We start from the raw sequence: 14,488 nt of genomic DNA, 5'->3' as shown, positions 1-14,488 counted from the left end.
AAGAAAAAATATAATATTATAACTATATAAATATATTTTTATTATATTAATAATATTTATATTCATATATAATATAAAAAAATAAAATTTTATGTTTACATATTTGAAATCTTAAAAAATAATTAATATCCAACAAATCCAACAAAAAGTTTTTTTTTCAATAAAATAGCAAAGATAATATAAATTATTTGTTTTAATTTTATTAAAGTAAATTTTATTATGTTTTATATATATAGAATATATATAGAATACATTTTGATGTATGTATATTTTATTCATAATTGTATTATATATATGTTTCATAAACGATAAAGAATTCCTTGAAAAAAATTATAATATAAATAGATATGATGTCACATTGATTTACTAATAATATATATATATATGTATTTATAAAATATCAGACTATATATTATCAAGTACACATTATTATGTCTATTTTTTTAATTTTCTTGAACATCAATTGTGGTTCAATTAGAAGTATGTTCTTTGTAATTGAAATATATTATACATAAAATACATAGTATTTTCAGAACAATTTGTACTTAAATGCTTACCTCCCCACAAACTCAATTTTAATTGCGTATGATCCAAATTTTGAATATACTCCCCTAATACTTTATTTAAAAGTTCAGCAATGATCGACTCAAATACCATTTTCAATTTTTATTTTGAGAAAATAAAAGATTTAAAAATACACGAAAAAATGAATGACAATGTGAATTTACGATAAATTTTCGTGCATTACATCAACATCAAATAACGAATGATTGACGCATAAAAGTAAAATCGATCGAAAAAAAATACCGCATAACCTTTAACAATTAATCTCTAAGTAATTCGTATATGCCGCGTAGAAATGGATTCGAATAGCATACAAATAAAAAAAAATAATCCGTAATCTCAATTGCTATAATTATCACTGCAAAACTTATTTATTGCTATTTATTATATTGTCAGACAATTCGAATTTCTGTTAAAATAATACACTGTCACGCACTGAATCTAATTTTTTAAAATTGAAATCTGGTTTATATCGAATTACCAACTAATTTTAAGTTTTTTGTAATTCAGAAGACAACATTGCGTAGAAATGTGACATTATCAATGCCATCTGCAATGTATTTGATTTCACCAACTCTATCTTCACATTCTAGTTACTTGCACTAATAATTAATATTCGATATCTTTACGTCTAGTTAAAAATCTTTATTAACTAAGTTCTAGTTTTAAACATTATGCTATATGCTTATTTCTTTACTTTATTTAAATGATGGTTAATTATTATTAACATAACAAGATCGTATAAATGTTCTGTCGTTTAATTTGAAATTAGATATAGAAAAAAAGAATTTATAAAACTTATATTTCATCATATAATAAAGGAACATTATTTCTTGTTTGGTTTTTTTTTATTTTATACAATATACATAGTAATGCCTATATATATTACATAGTAATATCTATTATTTTTTTATTCGAATGTTTAATTTTTAAAATTGAATAAATTTAAAATTTAATTTTTTAAATATAAATATTTTATTTTTATATTTTTTATTATAATTATTTAATAATAATTCTATAGTATTATTGTTATAATATTATTTCTATAATAGTAATATATTTTATTTTTTATAATGTAAAATTATATTTAATGCCAAAACCATTCCAAATTCATAACATTAAAAATCGTTTTATTATATTTTTTAATTAAAGATGGATTTAACTTTCTAACATATACTTTCCTAAGTCCTATTTGTTGCAATTTTCTGTAATTATTAGCTAATGTACCTTTTTCATTACAAAGTAATTTAAACTTATTTAGCTGCAAACAGATTATTTTTAATTAAAAACAAATTAATAATAAAATATTAATAAATATTAATTGCAATATATTAAGATACCTGTGTGAAAGATATTGGTACTGGCGTTGGAAAAATTATCCATGTTACTACTTCATTACATGGTGGTGTAGTTAATGAACCTTTATAAGTATAAAATATATCTATATTTTTAGGTAATAATGAAGCCAAAGTTATAGACATATTTAATTTTACTTCTTTATTTAATTGTTGCACACTCAATAAATGATTTACAATAGAATATAATTTTTTATTATCTTTTTCCTGTAACTATAAATGTAATCCTGTCAATGTAATCTTTAAATAAAATAATTTAATACTCAAAAAAAAATTTTTTTTTTAAGAACTTACTTGAAAAAAAATCCCTAAAACCACAAGGCCATCTTTATAATTTAATGCATTAGATAAATTTGAATAAATTTTATTTTTATGAACTATATGCATTTCCATAGGATATCTATAAGAGAAAAATAAAAAAATTAAATAAATATTAGTAATGATTAAACTCGTATTTTTTTTTATATTTTACCTAACACCATTTAAAATATGCTCAGATCCTTTGTTATTTTTTGCACCCCAATGAAAATGTAAATGATCTATTTCATATTCTTGATTCACATTAAGTGAACCTCCGAATATATAAGGTAATCTTTTTTCAAAACGATTATTTATATTTATAACAACTAAAAAAAAAATTTATTACAACTAAATATAATTTATTATCATTTATAATCATTTCATTTACAATCTATATTATAATTTATATCATTTTATTTTATATAAAATCATAATACCTGAATGGCCATTGTTTTTTAAATATAATGGATTTGGGAGAAAATCATGATAACCAATTGTTTCAAGTGCTGGCAAAGGAAGAGGTATTGATTTGAATGATGATATATGTATTGGAGATTGTAATTTTCCGCCACATAATTTAAAATTTTGAATCCATGTGTGTTGGTCTGAAATATTATATTTATGTAAAATGAAAATATTGTAAAAAATGTTAGAAATTATTACATACCACATTTATTATATCCAAAATGTCCCACAATAATTGGTACTAGAAATATATTTTATTTTTAGCTATAAATAATATAATAAAATAGTATGAACATAATTGAACTTACTGGCTATTATCAATATTATAAATTTTATAGAATAATACATTTTAATTGAATTTAAATCTATTCTATTTTACAATTTACTATTTTATATTGTTACGACTTAAATGATATTTAACAACGCTATTAACTATTAAAAAGTAATATAATAGGGACATACTTGAGACATTTTATGTATGCAACAAACGTACTAAGTTATTTCCAGTCATTTCCAACTGTTTCATTTACATATTACATGTTCTATTATCATCATCAATATAGAATATCTTGAGTATACAAATTTTCACATGTCTCAATTATAACTATAACTACAACACTAAATTTAAGTATGTATTTGCTTTATATAGCATTCACTTTTAAATATATATTATTATTTTTTATGTAACTTTTTAGGACATAACATAACTTAGATAATGGATATCATAAGAATTTATTTACATATATATACAAATAATCTTTGATCTTCATAATACAATAAGTTATCAATTATTTAATGTTAATTAGTATAATATATAAATTAAAATTAATTTTAGTATTTAAACTAAGTATTAATGTCTTTGATGAATCTAATATAAAATCATTACTTATATTTCTTTCCTATAAATCATAATATAATATAGTTTTATAATGAACATACATGCATATTAAATACTTTATATTTATACTTATATTTAATACTTTATATAGATAAATGATAAAAATTAATATATCACAGATTAATATTCAAATATTATTCATTATTATAACATTTATATTTATTTTTATTATAATATAAAGAAAATATATTCTTTGAATATTTTTGACATTTTAATAATTTTAATATTTATGAAAAATAATTTGTTTAATTTTCTTTACAATATAAAAACCATGTAATTATAAAAATTTTCATTTTATTAAAAACTATTTCAAATTGAATATCAATGAATATTATAAAAACGAATTTTTTAATTGTAAATAAAATACGAATATTAGCTTCAACAATCTAAGAACAAATAAATCATAATTATATTATCAAGCATTTAATTATTTAAGATATGTAATAAATTATTAATATAAAAATTTATTTGCATTAACAATCATTTTAAGATATAATATTTTAATATTAATAGCACCATTTGAAATTTTTGTTAAATATTCCAATAAAATAAATATTATAAAATATTAAGAAAGAATTTAAGATACTATTAAATATAAATTTTTCAAATATTTATCAAAATTATCACAAATATAAGATAAATAAGATAGTTAATTTTTTTAAATATTAAAAAGATTATTCATAATTTTTTATACTTTTAAATATTTTTATATTACATTTCTCAATTTTATTGCATAAATATAATATTATGTTTTATAAGTTGTAGAACAATATAAAATATAAATTATGAAATTGCACATAATTGTTTTTTAAGATATATTCTTGTCATATTGTATGATTATATAATTATATAATATATTTTTGTTGGTCAAATATATTTATATATTTTTTTTTTTATCTAATAAATTACAAATCTTATATAAAAGAACTATAAGTCACTAATTTGTGCAAAATTGCATTAACTAATCAATTTGATTCAATAAATTATATTCGTTGATAAATTACCTGATATATTTTCTTGGACTAGAATACTTTTCTAGTTATCTATATTTAATGTTCTATTCATTTTCACAATTTTGTGATTTGCAAATTGTATTTTGTAAAGGAATTGAAAAAAGTTCCTCCCATGGAGATCGTATAGAAGTGACAACTATTTCTGCAGCACTCATAGAAACAAAATCTAGAATCCATGTTTCCTCCTGTCCTATTATTTCATCTAAGAAATTCAATGTCAGTGAAGAGTTATAATGTTCCTAAAAATACAAACAACGCAATTAAATATATAAAATTAGAATGTAATATTTTAATAATTTTATTTTTTATATTTATTAATATTTCAATACATACAACTCCAATCAAATTGCTCATTGCTTGTTCTTTTATTATATGTGGTGATTCTTTATTGCCTGGAAGAAGCCATTGCATATTACACAATGCTAAAACAGATGTAGTCACTATTAAACTAGATAATTTAAGTTGAACTTCGAGATTTTGATATTTTAATATGGCAGAAGAAAATAATGCGAGATGTCTAACAGTATCTCCATCTTGGTAATTTTTACAATCTTTTAATAACTGATACATTGAAGAAGTACAATATTCTGAGACTGTGAGTTCAACTTCTTCACAAATAGATGGTAATAAAAAATCTGTAGTAGAAAATAATTAATTGAATATCGATTATTGATAATATTTAAATATCAAATAAATGCTCTTGTTACCAGTAACATAAACTAGAAAATTGAGCGTCCTTTGTAGATCTTGTAGAACGCATAAGAATATAATAGTAGAATTCGGCTCGTCATTAATTTTGTTAGGTTGTTCTAATTCAATTAAAATACCTTGTTTGAATGGTATTGGTGAAAAACGTTTTAATCTATCTATCGTCCAACTAATTTCTTTATGCAACCAACGTTGTGGGTTTTCTCTGTAATAATAATAGAATGTATAATTAATATAAATTTTTATAAATAAAATTCATATAAAATTAAATCTTATTTTATTATTACCCTTCTATTCCAACAATTTTAAGCACATATACTTTGAATGTGGATAAAACCAAACAACCAGGAAATGTTTCTTTTGTATTTTGCATTAAAATTTCTGCCTAAAGTATCATCAATTTCATTGATTTAAGAACATTCAAATGAAATATTAATTTTAAAAATAAATTTAGTTTATAGAATTTAATATATTACCCTGAGGAGAAGAATGAGTTCTTCATTTTCATGTTCAAATATATTTAAAATGATATGCAATTTTATTCTATGATCTATGCTATTGAAGTCTGTATAAGAATACTGAATATTACTGTTTATTAGATGTGATGTTTCTTCTTTTAACATTAATGGTTTATTATTACCAATTTTTATACTTTGAAGTAGTCCTAAAATTATTCATTAAATAAGATGTAGTTAATACATAGTTTAATGTTAAAACATAAAAAATATATATAATTTTACTAACCACCTAGCATAGAAGTTAAATTTGTTACAGGTGTAAATTTTATTTCTTTATTGTTACTATTAAGAGATTTTTCATCTGTATTAACTTGCTTCATTATTTTATTTTCATATGCAGTACATATACTATCCGTTAAAGAACCTAGAAACATAGTTTTATTAATTAAAATTATCATTTTTATAATAAAAATTGAATAATTTTATATATTTAAATTATTATATATATTTATTAAAAATTTTAGTAAACCTGAAGAGCTACTCTCAGTTAAACCAGTTATAATTGGAGCTACATCAGGTATTGTTAAAAGAGATGGAATAGCAGTACGTCTTTCTTCTGAGGAACGCTTTCTATGAGGCGTAAGATGAGTTCTGTAGCAGTTAATATAAATATAATAAAGAAAAAACTTATTGTATAATTAATATTTAAAAAATGTTTTTATGAATATATCGAATAATTGTGTATAGAAAAAAACATAAAAAAATTACCTCGATGCATCGTCCAAAACTTCGATACTACTTTGACTTGGATTGCTTAGTACTTCTATGTCACTTTCATATTTTTTATTTGATGTATTTGCAGATGGTGTAGATTCTCTTGATTCCTCTAAACTTGTGGCTGAACCTATAAATGATATAATAAAATAATAATTTAAATTTAATATATATTATTAAAACTATATTATATTTATGTATATAATTTTAACATAATATATTATTCAAAGAGGTGCTCATACTTTTTTTTTTGTTTTATTTTATTTAAAAAATCATATTTTCTTTTCAAATTCTTATATAATTCTTATTTATAATCTCTTTTAACATAATAGAACTGTTATAATTATTTGTATTAAATGAATGTGTAATACAATTTTGTGAGTACAAAAATAAAAATATGGACCTAATAATAATAATATAAAATTGTAAATAGTAAAGCAACTAATATTACAGCTTTATATCTTTAACTATGAAGGTGCTTGAGAAAATAGTGCTATAATAAAAAAAGTGCTGTAATAAAATACAGTGGCTGAAGCTTACAATAGACTTGAGCTTGAGTGTGAGAATCGGAGTGCACCAGAGAAGTGGTGACGGATATAGCTCCACTCTCCATTCCACCTGCACCGGGATTAGTATGTTATAGTCCCAGTCAATAGTACAATGCATAGTAATGCAATCAGCAGTTACAAAATTAGTGCATTCACGTTCAAAAATTAAGAAATATTGTAAAATTTAAATATACTAAATATTACAAAACTCAATATTATAAACAAATAAATATATGGTTAATTTTTGTAAAAACCTCATAAAAATATATAATTCTTATATTTTATTTATTTTACAATTAATAGGTTTGAACATCACATAAATAAATAATAAGAATTGGGTTATATAAATAAACTCAAAAAATATATTATATTTTATTATTAAAAAGTTTTTTTCATCAAATGTTTCGTTTATTTTTAAAATATTAATTATACATGCTAAATTTTATAGTGAACTAATACTTACCAATACTAGAATAAGACTCAGAATGTTGTAAATTAGCCTTTATTAGATTTTCTGAATACTGATTTTTATTTATGCATTCCAATGAATCTTCGGAAATATCATTTTCCATGTTCAAAATTGATAATTCATCTGTTTCTATAACTAAAGTACTTTTACAAGTGGGACATTTCATACCTAATAAAATAGATTTTTTTTAAATATTGAATCTTATAACTTATAAAAGAATTGTAATTTATAGAATGTTTGTAATTTATTTATATTTATTATTTATTAAAAAATATACCTGATATAGTAGAATTTATAAGAGTAACATATTCTAAATCTTGAGAAAAATGAGTTGAACATTTCATACATTTAAAAATTTTCAATAACATTGGTCTTTTTTTGATTTCTTCGTTAATTATTTTTACTATTTCCTGTAAAATAATCAAACAATATATTATTATTTATATAGCATTGTATATGTTATATATTATTATTATATATCATCTACAATTGTATTTTTTTATTTCTTACTTTTGCAACATCTGATTTTACAAAATATCTTCTATTTTGACGATGTTCTCGTGTTGTATCAAAAATTATATCCACTGTGACTGGTTCACTTCTACCCAATACACATGATAACACAGAACTCATTGACCAACAGTACTTCAATTTTCCAGTAAGTGAATCTATCTCTTTAATATCACTACAATAATTAAATGATAAAATAACATATAATTTTTTAATGCAATAAAAAATACTTACTTTGATGTTATCATTAAAAATAAATCTTCTAATTCGTCTGCATTCTTTTTCTTTTGAACTATATATAATTTCCCTTCTTCTAGAATTTAAAAAATAGATATTAAAATAATGATATTTTAGCAGTATGTATAATTTATTTTATATACAATATACCTTGTTCTGGATCATATAAAGGTTCAGATATATTTACAAGGGCGCTTGCATTGTTGGTTAATATAATTTCAGAAATATTTTCTTCTTTATTTAATACTTCACTTTCATTTTCTTTTTCATTATTGCTTTCATTAATCTCCTTCATTAAAGATTCTTCGTTTGTTTCAATTTTTGTATTTTTCATTAAAAGAATAGCTGAATTTTCAGCACTTACTACAATATTTTTAGAATCTAAATTTTCTATTGCAAATTCTGGTATTAACATCGGACATGAAGGCTGTAACCCCATAATATCTTGAACAAATGTCCCAGCATGACTACTTAACCATTTATCTTCTCCATATTTTTTTCGTATCTCTAAAATTTGTTTTTTTGTTTCTAGATGTCCTTTTGATGTTGTTTCTAAAATAAAAAATTAATAAAATTAATAAAAAATATTATTAATAAAATTAATAAAATTAATAAAATTAATAAAATTAATAAATTAATAAAAATTAAAAAATAAAACAATGTTATATATTTCAATATCAAAAAAAATAGAAACAAAATTAATTTTTTACCTGTTTTTGTTTCTTTCTTTTCTTGTTCAACATCTGCAATAATGGCTTCTTTTATGTTAGATTTCTTTTTACTTTTAGAAAAACTTTTATCCATATTACTTGACCCTGCTAATTCACTTGTAGATGCAAATAAACTACTAGAATTTAAAGAATCTGACATTGAAGTATGAAATTCATTTGTTAGGAATTGTTTAGATTTAATAGCAAACAATCGATTTTCTGCAATAATTTCCTTTTCTGATTTTGATAGTGGCATATGATCTAAAACAAACTAAATCATGACATTTTTTATTCATACTTATATAAAATATAATTATTTTAAAATTGACTTTTTATAATAATACATCATATCATTGCTATATACCTTGCTATTACTCAAACATGGATGTAAATGTTTTATAGCTAGTAATCGATATTTTGGATGATACGATAAGGGATTGCCTTCCAAGGATATCCATAGCAAAGCAGACATTTTTTCTAAAGGCCACAAGCTTAAATGTTCCATCACGCAATTATATGATAAATCTAATTCTGTTAAACATTCCAAATTTTGTAAACCTATTTTAAGAAAAATAATTCATAAAAATTCTTTATCAATATATTTATGCTCTTTAAAAATCATATGTATAATTAAACACAATAATTATTACCATTTAGATTTTCTATATAATTATTCTTTAGAACTAATACTTGTAATAAATGTGATGCAGTTTCACTAAAAGTAGGTACTGTTTCAAGTTTATTATATCCAAGATTTACATATTTCAAATTTGGTAAACAAGATAATTGATCTGCAGATGTTATCAAATTATGACTTAGATCTATTATTTGTAGCCAAGGTACTAATTCTAAAGATATATCCAATTGTTCAAGAGAATTATGTGGTAATGCTAAATGTTTCAAAGAACTCCATATAAATCCAATACTAGCATCTCCTCCACAATTTGCTATGTAAAAATAATATGTATAATATTAAATAATATTCTTTAATTATTTTTTAATTATACTTACCCAACAATTGTTTTAAAGTACAAACACCTTTTCTACCAGCACAGATAATACTTTCAAGTTGACTTCTAACATCTTGGAGTCCTTTCACAGAATTAATATTGATTTTCTTTAATTCTAGATGTTTCAAACACCTAAATTTAGTAATATCAACAGGGATATTAGGATTGTTTGGACAATAAATCAATTTTAGGCCAATTGTCTTCTGTATAAAGTCATGTAAAAATTTCAAGTCACGAAATATGTCAATTTTTGAACTATTGCATACTTGAAATGAAGCTTCTAAATCTTCAGATCCATCCACAATTAAAGAAAAAGCTGAATTTAAATTACATAATAAGGTTGTTGATAAAGATAACTTTCCCACTGAATTTAAAACTTTGTCTCCATTTTGGTGCAGAAGTTTTCCAAGTAATAATATTTCTTGCATGTTGATTTCATCTTGAAAATTATTCATTTTTTGTATTTTTATTTTATAAAAAATTTAAATGATAATTTTTGGATTTATTCCAATATATCTTCATATCAAAATCTGAAAAATAATAAAATTATATTATATTTTTATTATGTAATTTATAAAAGAAATTTTTTCTTTTAATTAATAATAATTAATTAATAATCATTAGAACTATCTTATATTAAAATTTTTCATATAAGTCTTCTTTTCAATTTTGTAAAATACAATACAAATAAAAAAATAATATAAATAAAAAAAATAAAACAAATTATTATTTTTTTTATATATTATATAATATAATAATACAAAAAATTATTTTAATTCAAAAAAGATACTTAGATACTTAAATAAAATTTATTTTTATAAATAATATAATATATCTTACTTTTTTTAAATCAATCATATTAATTATCATCAATTAAAATTAATAAACAACATAAAAACAATAAAACACTAAATACAATTATTATTTATAGAAATTTCTAAAAAGTTTTATTTATATATTTTTTTATTCAAATATCATAGAAAAAGATCTTTTACAAGATGTTTTAATAAAATTAAGAGAATGACAAAAACTTACTAAATTGTCATATACTGCTTAAATCATTCAGTTTTGGTCAGTAACAAACACATACTTAAGTGACAAATGATGCAGGCAGTATAATTTTACGCATGTTATCACAAACAAGCAATAAAAAAATACCAATAATTAATAAATGTTTAATACCATGAAATGTTATCTATCATTTTGCTATCAAATAACCTTAATTTGCAATATTATTTTATATGCACTTTCATCAAACAAGGAAATTCTAAAAAAATATATACAATTATTTCATAATTAGTATTTCAGGATTATTGCGTGGTATAATTGTTTCAATACAGTAAAAATCATTTCAATACAGAATAAAAAAATAGGAAAATGTTTTTAACCTACTTTAAATTCAATAATATAATTAATTATAATAATTTTTTTATGAGCAACGCGATAATTAAATTATATCACAAACTTTAATAACCAATTTCTATGAAATTTTTAACGCGATCAAATAATGAAAATGACATACTGACTACAATTTACATCATCATATAAAACTGAACATTATTGTCTTTATTGTCATTTTTTATAATACGTTAGATGGCAACACTAATCATTTTTCTCCATGAAATAGATATGATTTTACAAGTTTAAAGAATTATATTATTGAAATTTAATTTTAATTAAATATAATTTTTAAATAAATTTTTGGAAAAAAAATTTAATTGAACTTTATTGTGGAATATATAAATATTAAAGATATATTTTATGATATTTATATATTTTTTGATAATATACAAAGATAATCTAAAAATATTTATTTTAAATTAAAAAAAAACTGATTAATTTGAATATTATTTTTATATTGATAATTAATTACATCATTCAGAAAATTAAATAGAAAAATTAGATAAAATTAGATAAAATTTCGATTTTTTTAAGTTAGATTAATTTAATTTAAATTAAGATTAAATTTAGAAATTTTTTTATGTTTAAGTTGATATTTTTGGATTACAGTTATCGAATACTGTAACGAAGAAATACAAAATGACAATAATGAAATTTAACCAGTAATTTTATTTTAGAACTAAATTAAGAATTTTCAAAACATAGTAACTGTTTAATAACCAAAAAATTTTAGATTTTACATCGACATATTGATTTTTGCAATTTTCAAATATGAGAAAAGAAATTATTATTTATACTATATTTTTATTAATTTATGTGAATGCAAATAATGATGTAAAATTAAACAAAAAAAAATCATGGCGGGATAAAGATATACGCGATATGACTGATGCGGATTTAGAACACTTGTTAGATCAATGGGAGGTACATCAAATTTTATTTTAATTTTATTTTAGTTATTATAAAAATAAAACAAAAATATTAACAAAATTAATTTTTTTATAATTAGGAAAATGATGAACCATTGGAACCAGATGAATTACCAGAACATCTTAGACCTAGTCCAAAAATTGATATATCCAAAGTATTGCATTTAAAATATTTTTTTTGGCATTTTATAAATTAATCTAGCATATTTAAATATTGTAGTGTTATATATTATATGATATGTTATATATTATATATATTACAGTTATATATCTTTATTATTTATATTTATGTATTATAATTTTTTTCTTAGCTTGATATGTCAAATCCTGATAATGTACTAAAAATGACAAAGAAAGGTAAAAGTGTAATGATGTTTGTGGATACTAATGAAGATATGTCTGCTGAAAAAGCTGAAATGATAATGCGAATTTGGCAAACTAGTCTTCAAAACAATCATATAATTGCAGAAAGGTATTATTCTTTTTCATAAATTTTAATTTATAATGTTACTTACATAATTTTTATAATATAGTTATTTATAACATAATTAAATTTTTTTATAGGTATCCAATTGATCAAAAAAGATCTGTTTTTTTATTTCATGAAGGATCACAAGCTGTAGATGCTAAAAATTACTTTTTACAACAGCCAGAATTATCTCATGTGACACTTGAAGGCCAAACTTATTTTAGAGATCCAAAAAAGCAGGTATAAAAATATTAAAACATATTTTTTATAATAGAGAATAAAGTTTAAGTTCAAAATTTAAATAATTATATATGTATTGAAATATATTAAATTATTGTATTTTTTTCTTAGGATGAAAATATGGCAAAAATTAATAAAATAGAAAATAAACAAAATGTTAAAAAGGACAATGATAAAAAAAAAGTGGAGTTGTAATTTATTATAACATATAAATTTTTTACAGATATTAAAATATCTAAAAATANTTTTTTTTGTTTATAGAGATATACAATTTAAATTATTTATATTTAAATATTTTTTTTACTTTATTATCTTAATAAAATGTTTCTAAAATTTACGAATTGTATAATAAAGTCACAAAATAAATATGATTTATATTATCCTATAAAAAAATAAATTTTTCATACAATTACAAATATTATTTATTAATTATATTTTTATTGATTTTATTAGAACAATTACAAATTTTAAAAATATATTTTAAATAAGAAAAAAAAATTAATATGATTCATTATTAACATTAAAGATAATGGAGAACAACAATCGATAATTTCATAAGTAATATTAAAAACAATTAAATATTTTATTGTTAATCACATATTATCAGCATATATATATAAAAAATGATTATTAGATTATTAGATTTCATTTCACTCATTAAATTATGTAAAATTATTATATAATCAATATATATATATATGAATAATAAATGATTAATTATTTATTTAAACTAGATTTGCTAGTAGAAGAATCTAATTGATTAATGCTATCCATAGCTCTCACTTCTCTTTGTAATTCTTTTACTACATTTGCAAGTGCATATGGATTTACACCATTCTCACATAATCGAATGCATATACTTAATGTTGTTGGATCCAAATTTGTATTTAATAACTTTGAAATTTGATAAAGTGTTTGAAATGTTTTACGAGCAGCATTTATTTGATGATGTACAGGTTCTGGCATGCTGCCTCGATTTCTTTCTTTTCTAAAACAAATAAATACTTTCTAACATTATTGAAATAGGTTATGTTTTTATATAGAAAAATTATTTTAAGAATACGTACTCTCCGCTGTGAGACAGTTTGACGGTGGAACTATTACTATTAAGTTATAATTTAGAAATAAAATAATGAATATAGATAGCAAAATAATATTTAATTTGTATTTTTTATTAAAATTCTCATTTCTTCAAATGACTTAATGTCACTATTTCAAAGAGCTTGTTTCTATAACAACCATTTAAAAGTCAAAGTTACTATAAAAAAAAATTGAATCTAATTCTTTCTTGAAGGTTTATAAAAAAAAAAAAAATATTAATTTCATTTGTGAAGTTTATTTTAAAACTATAAATAAAATTATTTATATTATCATAATATATATTATTATGCTTATGCTACTATTATTTTTTCTTTTTATTTTTAGAAAAA

The 14,488-nt window shown here is 20.3% G+C and overlaps 5 protein-coding genes across 9 annotated transcripts in view; 1 reads left to right on the top strand and 4 right to left on the bottom strand.

The window, feature by feature from the left end:
- The window catches only part of LOC102670576 (vacuolar protein sorting-associated protein 13), a 20,303-nt gene extending 19,102 nt beyond the window's left edge, over positions 1-1,201 (bottom strand). The window contains exon 1 of one of the 4 annotated variants that reach the window (XM_006617580.2): positions 558-1,201. In XM_006617580.2, the coding sequence (XP_006617643.1) occupies positions 558-657 (100 nt within the window). In that variant the 5' untranslated portion in view covers positions 658-1,201. The remainder of the gene's footprint in view (positions 1-557) is intronic. The other 3 variants (XM_006617581.2, XM_006617582.2, XM_006617579.2) reach the window with 3 other exon arrangements.
- Positions 1,202-1,560: 359 nt separating this feature from the next.
- On the bottom strand, positions 1,561-3,195 carry LOC102679293 (carbonic anhydrase 2-like). The gene is made up of 7 exons (XM_031511434.1): positions 3,174-3,195; positions 2,887-2,925; positions 2,657-2,824; positions 2,392-2,545; positions 2,214-2,319; positions 1,905-2,132; positions 1,561-1,825 (listed from the first exon to the last, which is right to left on the bottom strand). The coding sequence occupies exons 1-7, from the start codon at positions 3,193-3,195 to the stop codon at positions 1,652-1,654; spliced, it is 891 nt and encodes a 296-aa protein (XP_031367294.1). The 3' UTR covers positions 1,561-1,651.
- Positions 3,196-4,448: 1,253 nt separating this feature from the next.
- On the bottom strand, positions 4,449-11,609 carry LOC102671273 (serine/threonine-protein kinase 11-interacting protein). 2 transcript variants are annotated; one of them, XM_006617586.2, is made up of 20 exons: positions 11,546-11,609; positions 11,055-11,286; positions 10,021-10,549; positions 9,660-9,956; positions 9,374-9,567; positions 9,010-9,280; positions 8,450-8,851; positions 8,297-8,375; positions 8,063-8,237; positions 7,830-7,962; positions 7,547-7,720; positions 7,076-7,153; positions 6,530-6,665; positions 6,291-6,412; positions 6,048-6,185; positions 5,780-5,967; positions 5,591-5,688; positions 5,303-5,508; positions 4,929-5,230; positions 4,449-4,834 (listed from the first exon to the last, which is right to left on the bottom strand). In XM_006617586.2, the coding sequence occupies exons 3-20, from the start codon at positions 10,472-10,474 to the stop codon at positions 4,640-4,642; spliced, it is 3,642 nt and encodes a 1,213-aa protein (XP_006617649.1). In that variant the 5' UTR covers positions 10,475-10,549; positions 11,055-11,286; positions 11,546-11,609; the 3' UTR covers positions 4,449-4,639. The 2 variants fall into 2 exon arrangements, with proteins under 2 accessions (XP_006617649.1, XP_006617650.1); XM_006617587.2 differs by lacking the exon at positions 7,076-7,153.
- Positions 11,610-12,110: 501 nt separating this feature from the next.
- Positions 12,111-13,265, top strand: LOC102671491 (LDLR chaperone boca). The gene is made up of 5 exons (XM_006617588.2): positions 12,111-12,344; positions 12,430-12,504; positions 12,661-12,821; positions 12,914-13,058; positions 13,170-13,265. Exons 1-5 carry the CDS (start codon positions 12,192-12,194, stop codon positions 13,251-13,253), a joined length of 618 nt encoding a protein of 205 aa, XP_006617651.1. The 5' UTR covers positions 12,111-12,191; the 3' UTR covers positions 13,254-13,265.
- Positions 13,266-13,479: 214 nt separating this feature from the next.
- Positions 13,480-14,326, bottom strand: LOC102671620 (mitotic-spindle organizing protein 1-like). The gene is made up of 2 exons (XM_006617589.1): positions 14,126-14,326; positions 13,480-14,046 (listed from the first exon to the last, which is right to left on the bottom strand). Exon 2 carries the CDS (start codon positions 14,022-14,024, stop codon positions 13,776-13,778), a length of 249 nt encoding a protein of 82 aa, XP_006617652.1. The 5' UTR covers positions 14,025-14,046; positions 14,126-14,326; the 3' UTR covers positions 13,480-13,775.
- Between the last annotated feature and the right edge of the window lie 162 nt (positions 14,327-14,488).

Source organism: Apis dorsata, unplaced genomic scaffold (assembly GCF_000469605.1).
Source record: "Apis dorsata unplaced genomic scaffold, Apis dorsata 1.3 scaffold_317, whole genome shotgun sequence".
Lineage (NCBI taxonomy): Eukaryota > Metazoa > Arthropoda > Insecta > Hymenoptera > Apidae > Apis > Apis dorsata.
This window is presented reverse-complemented; position numbering and strand designations above follow the sequence as displayed.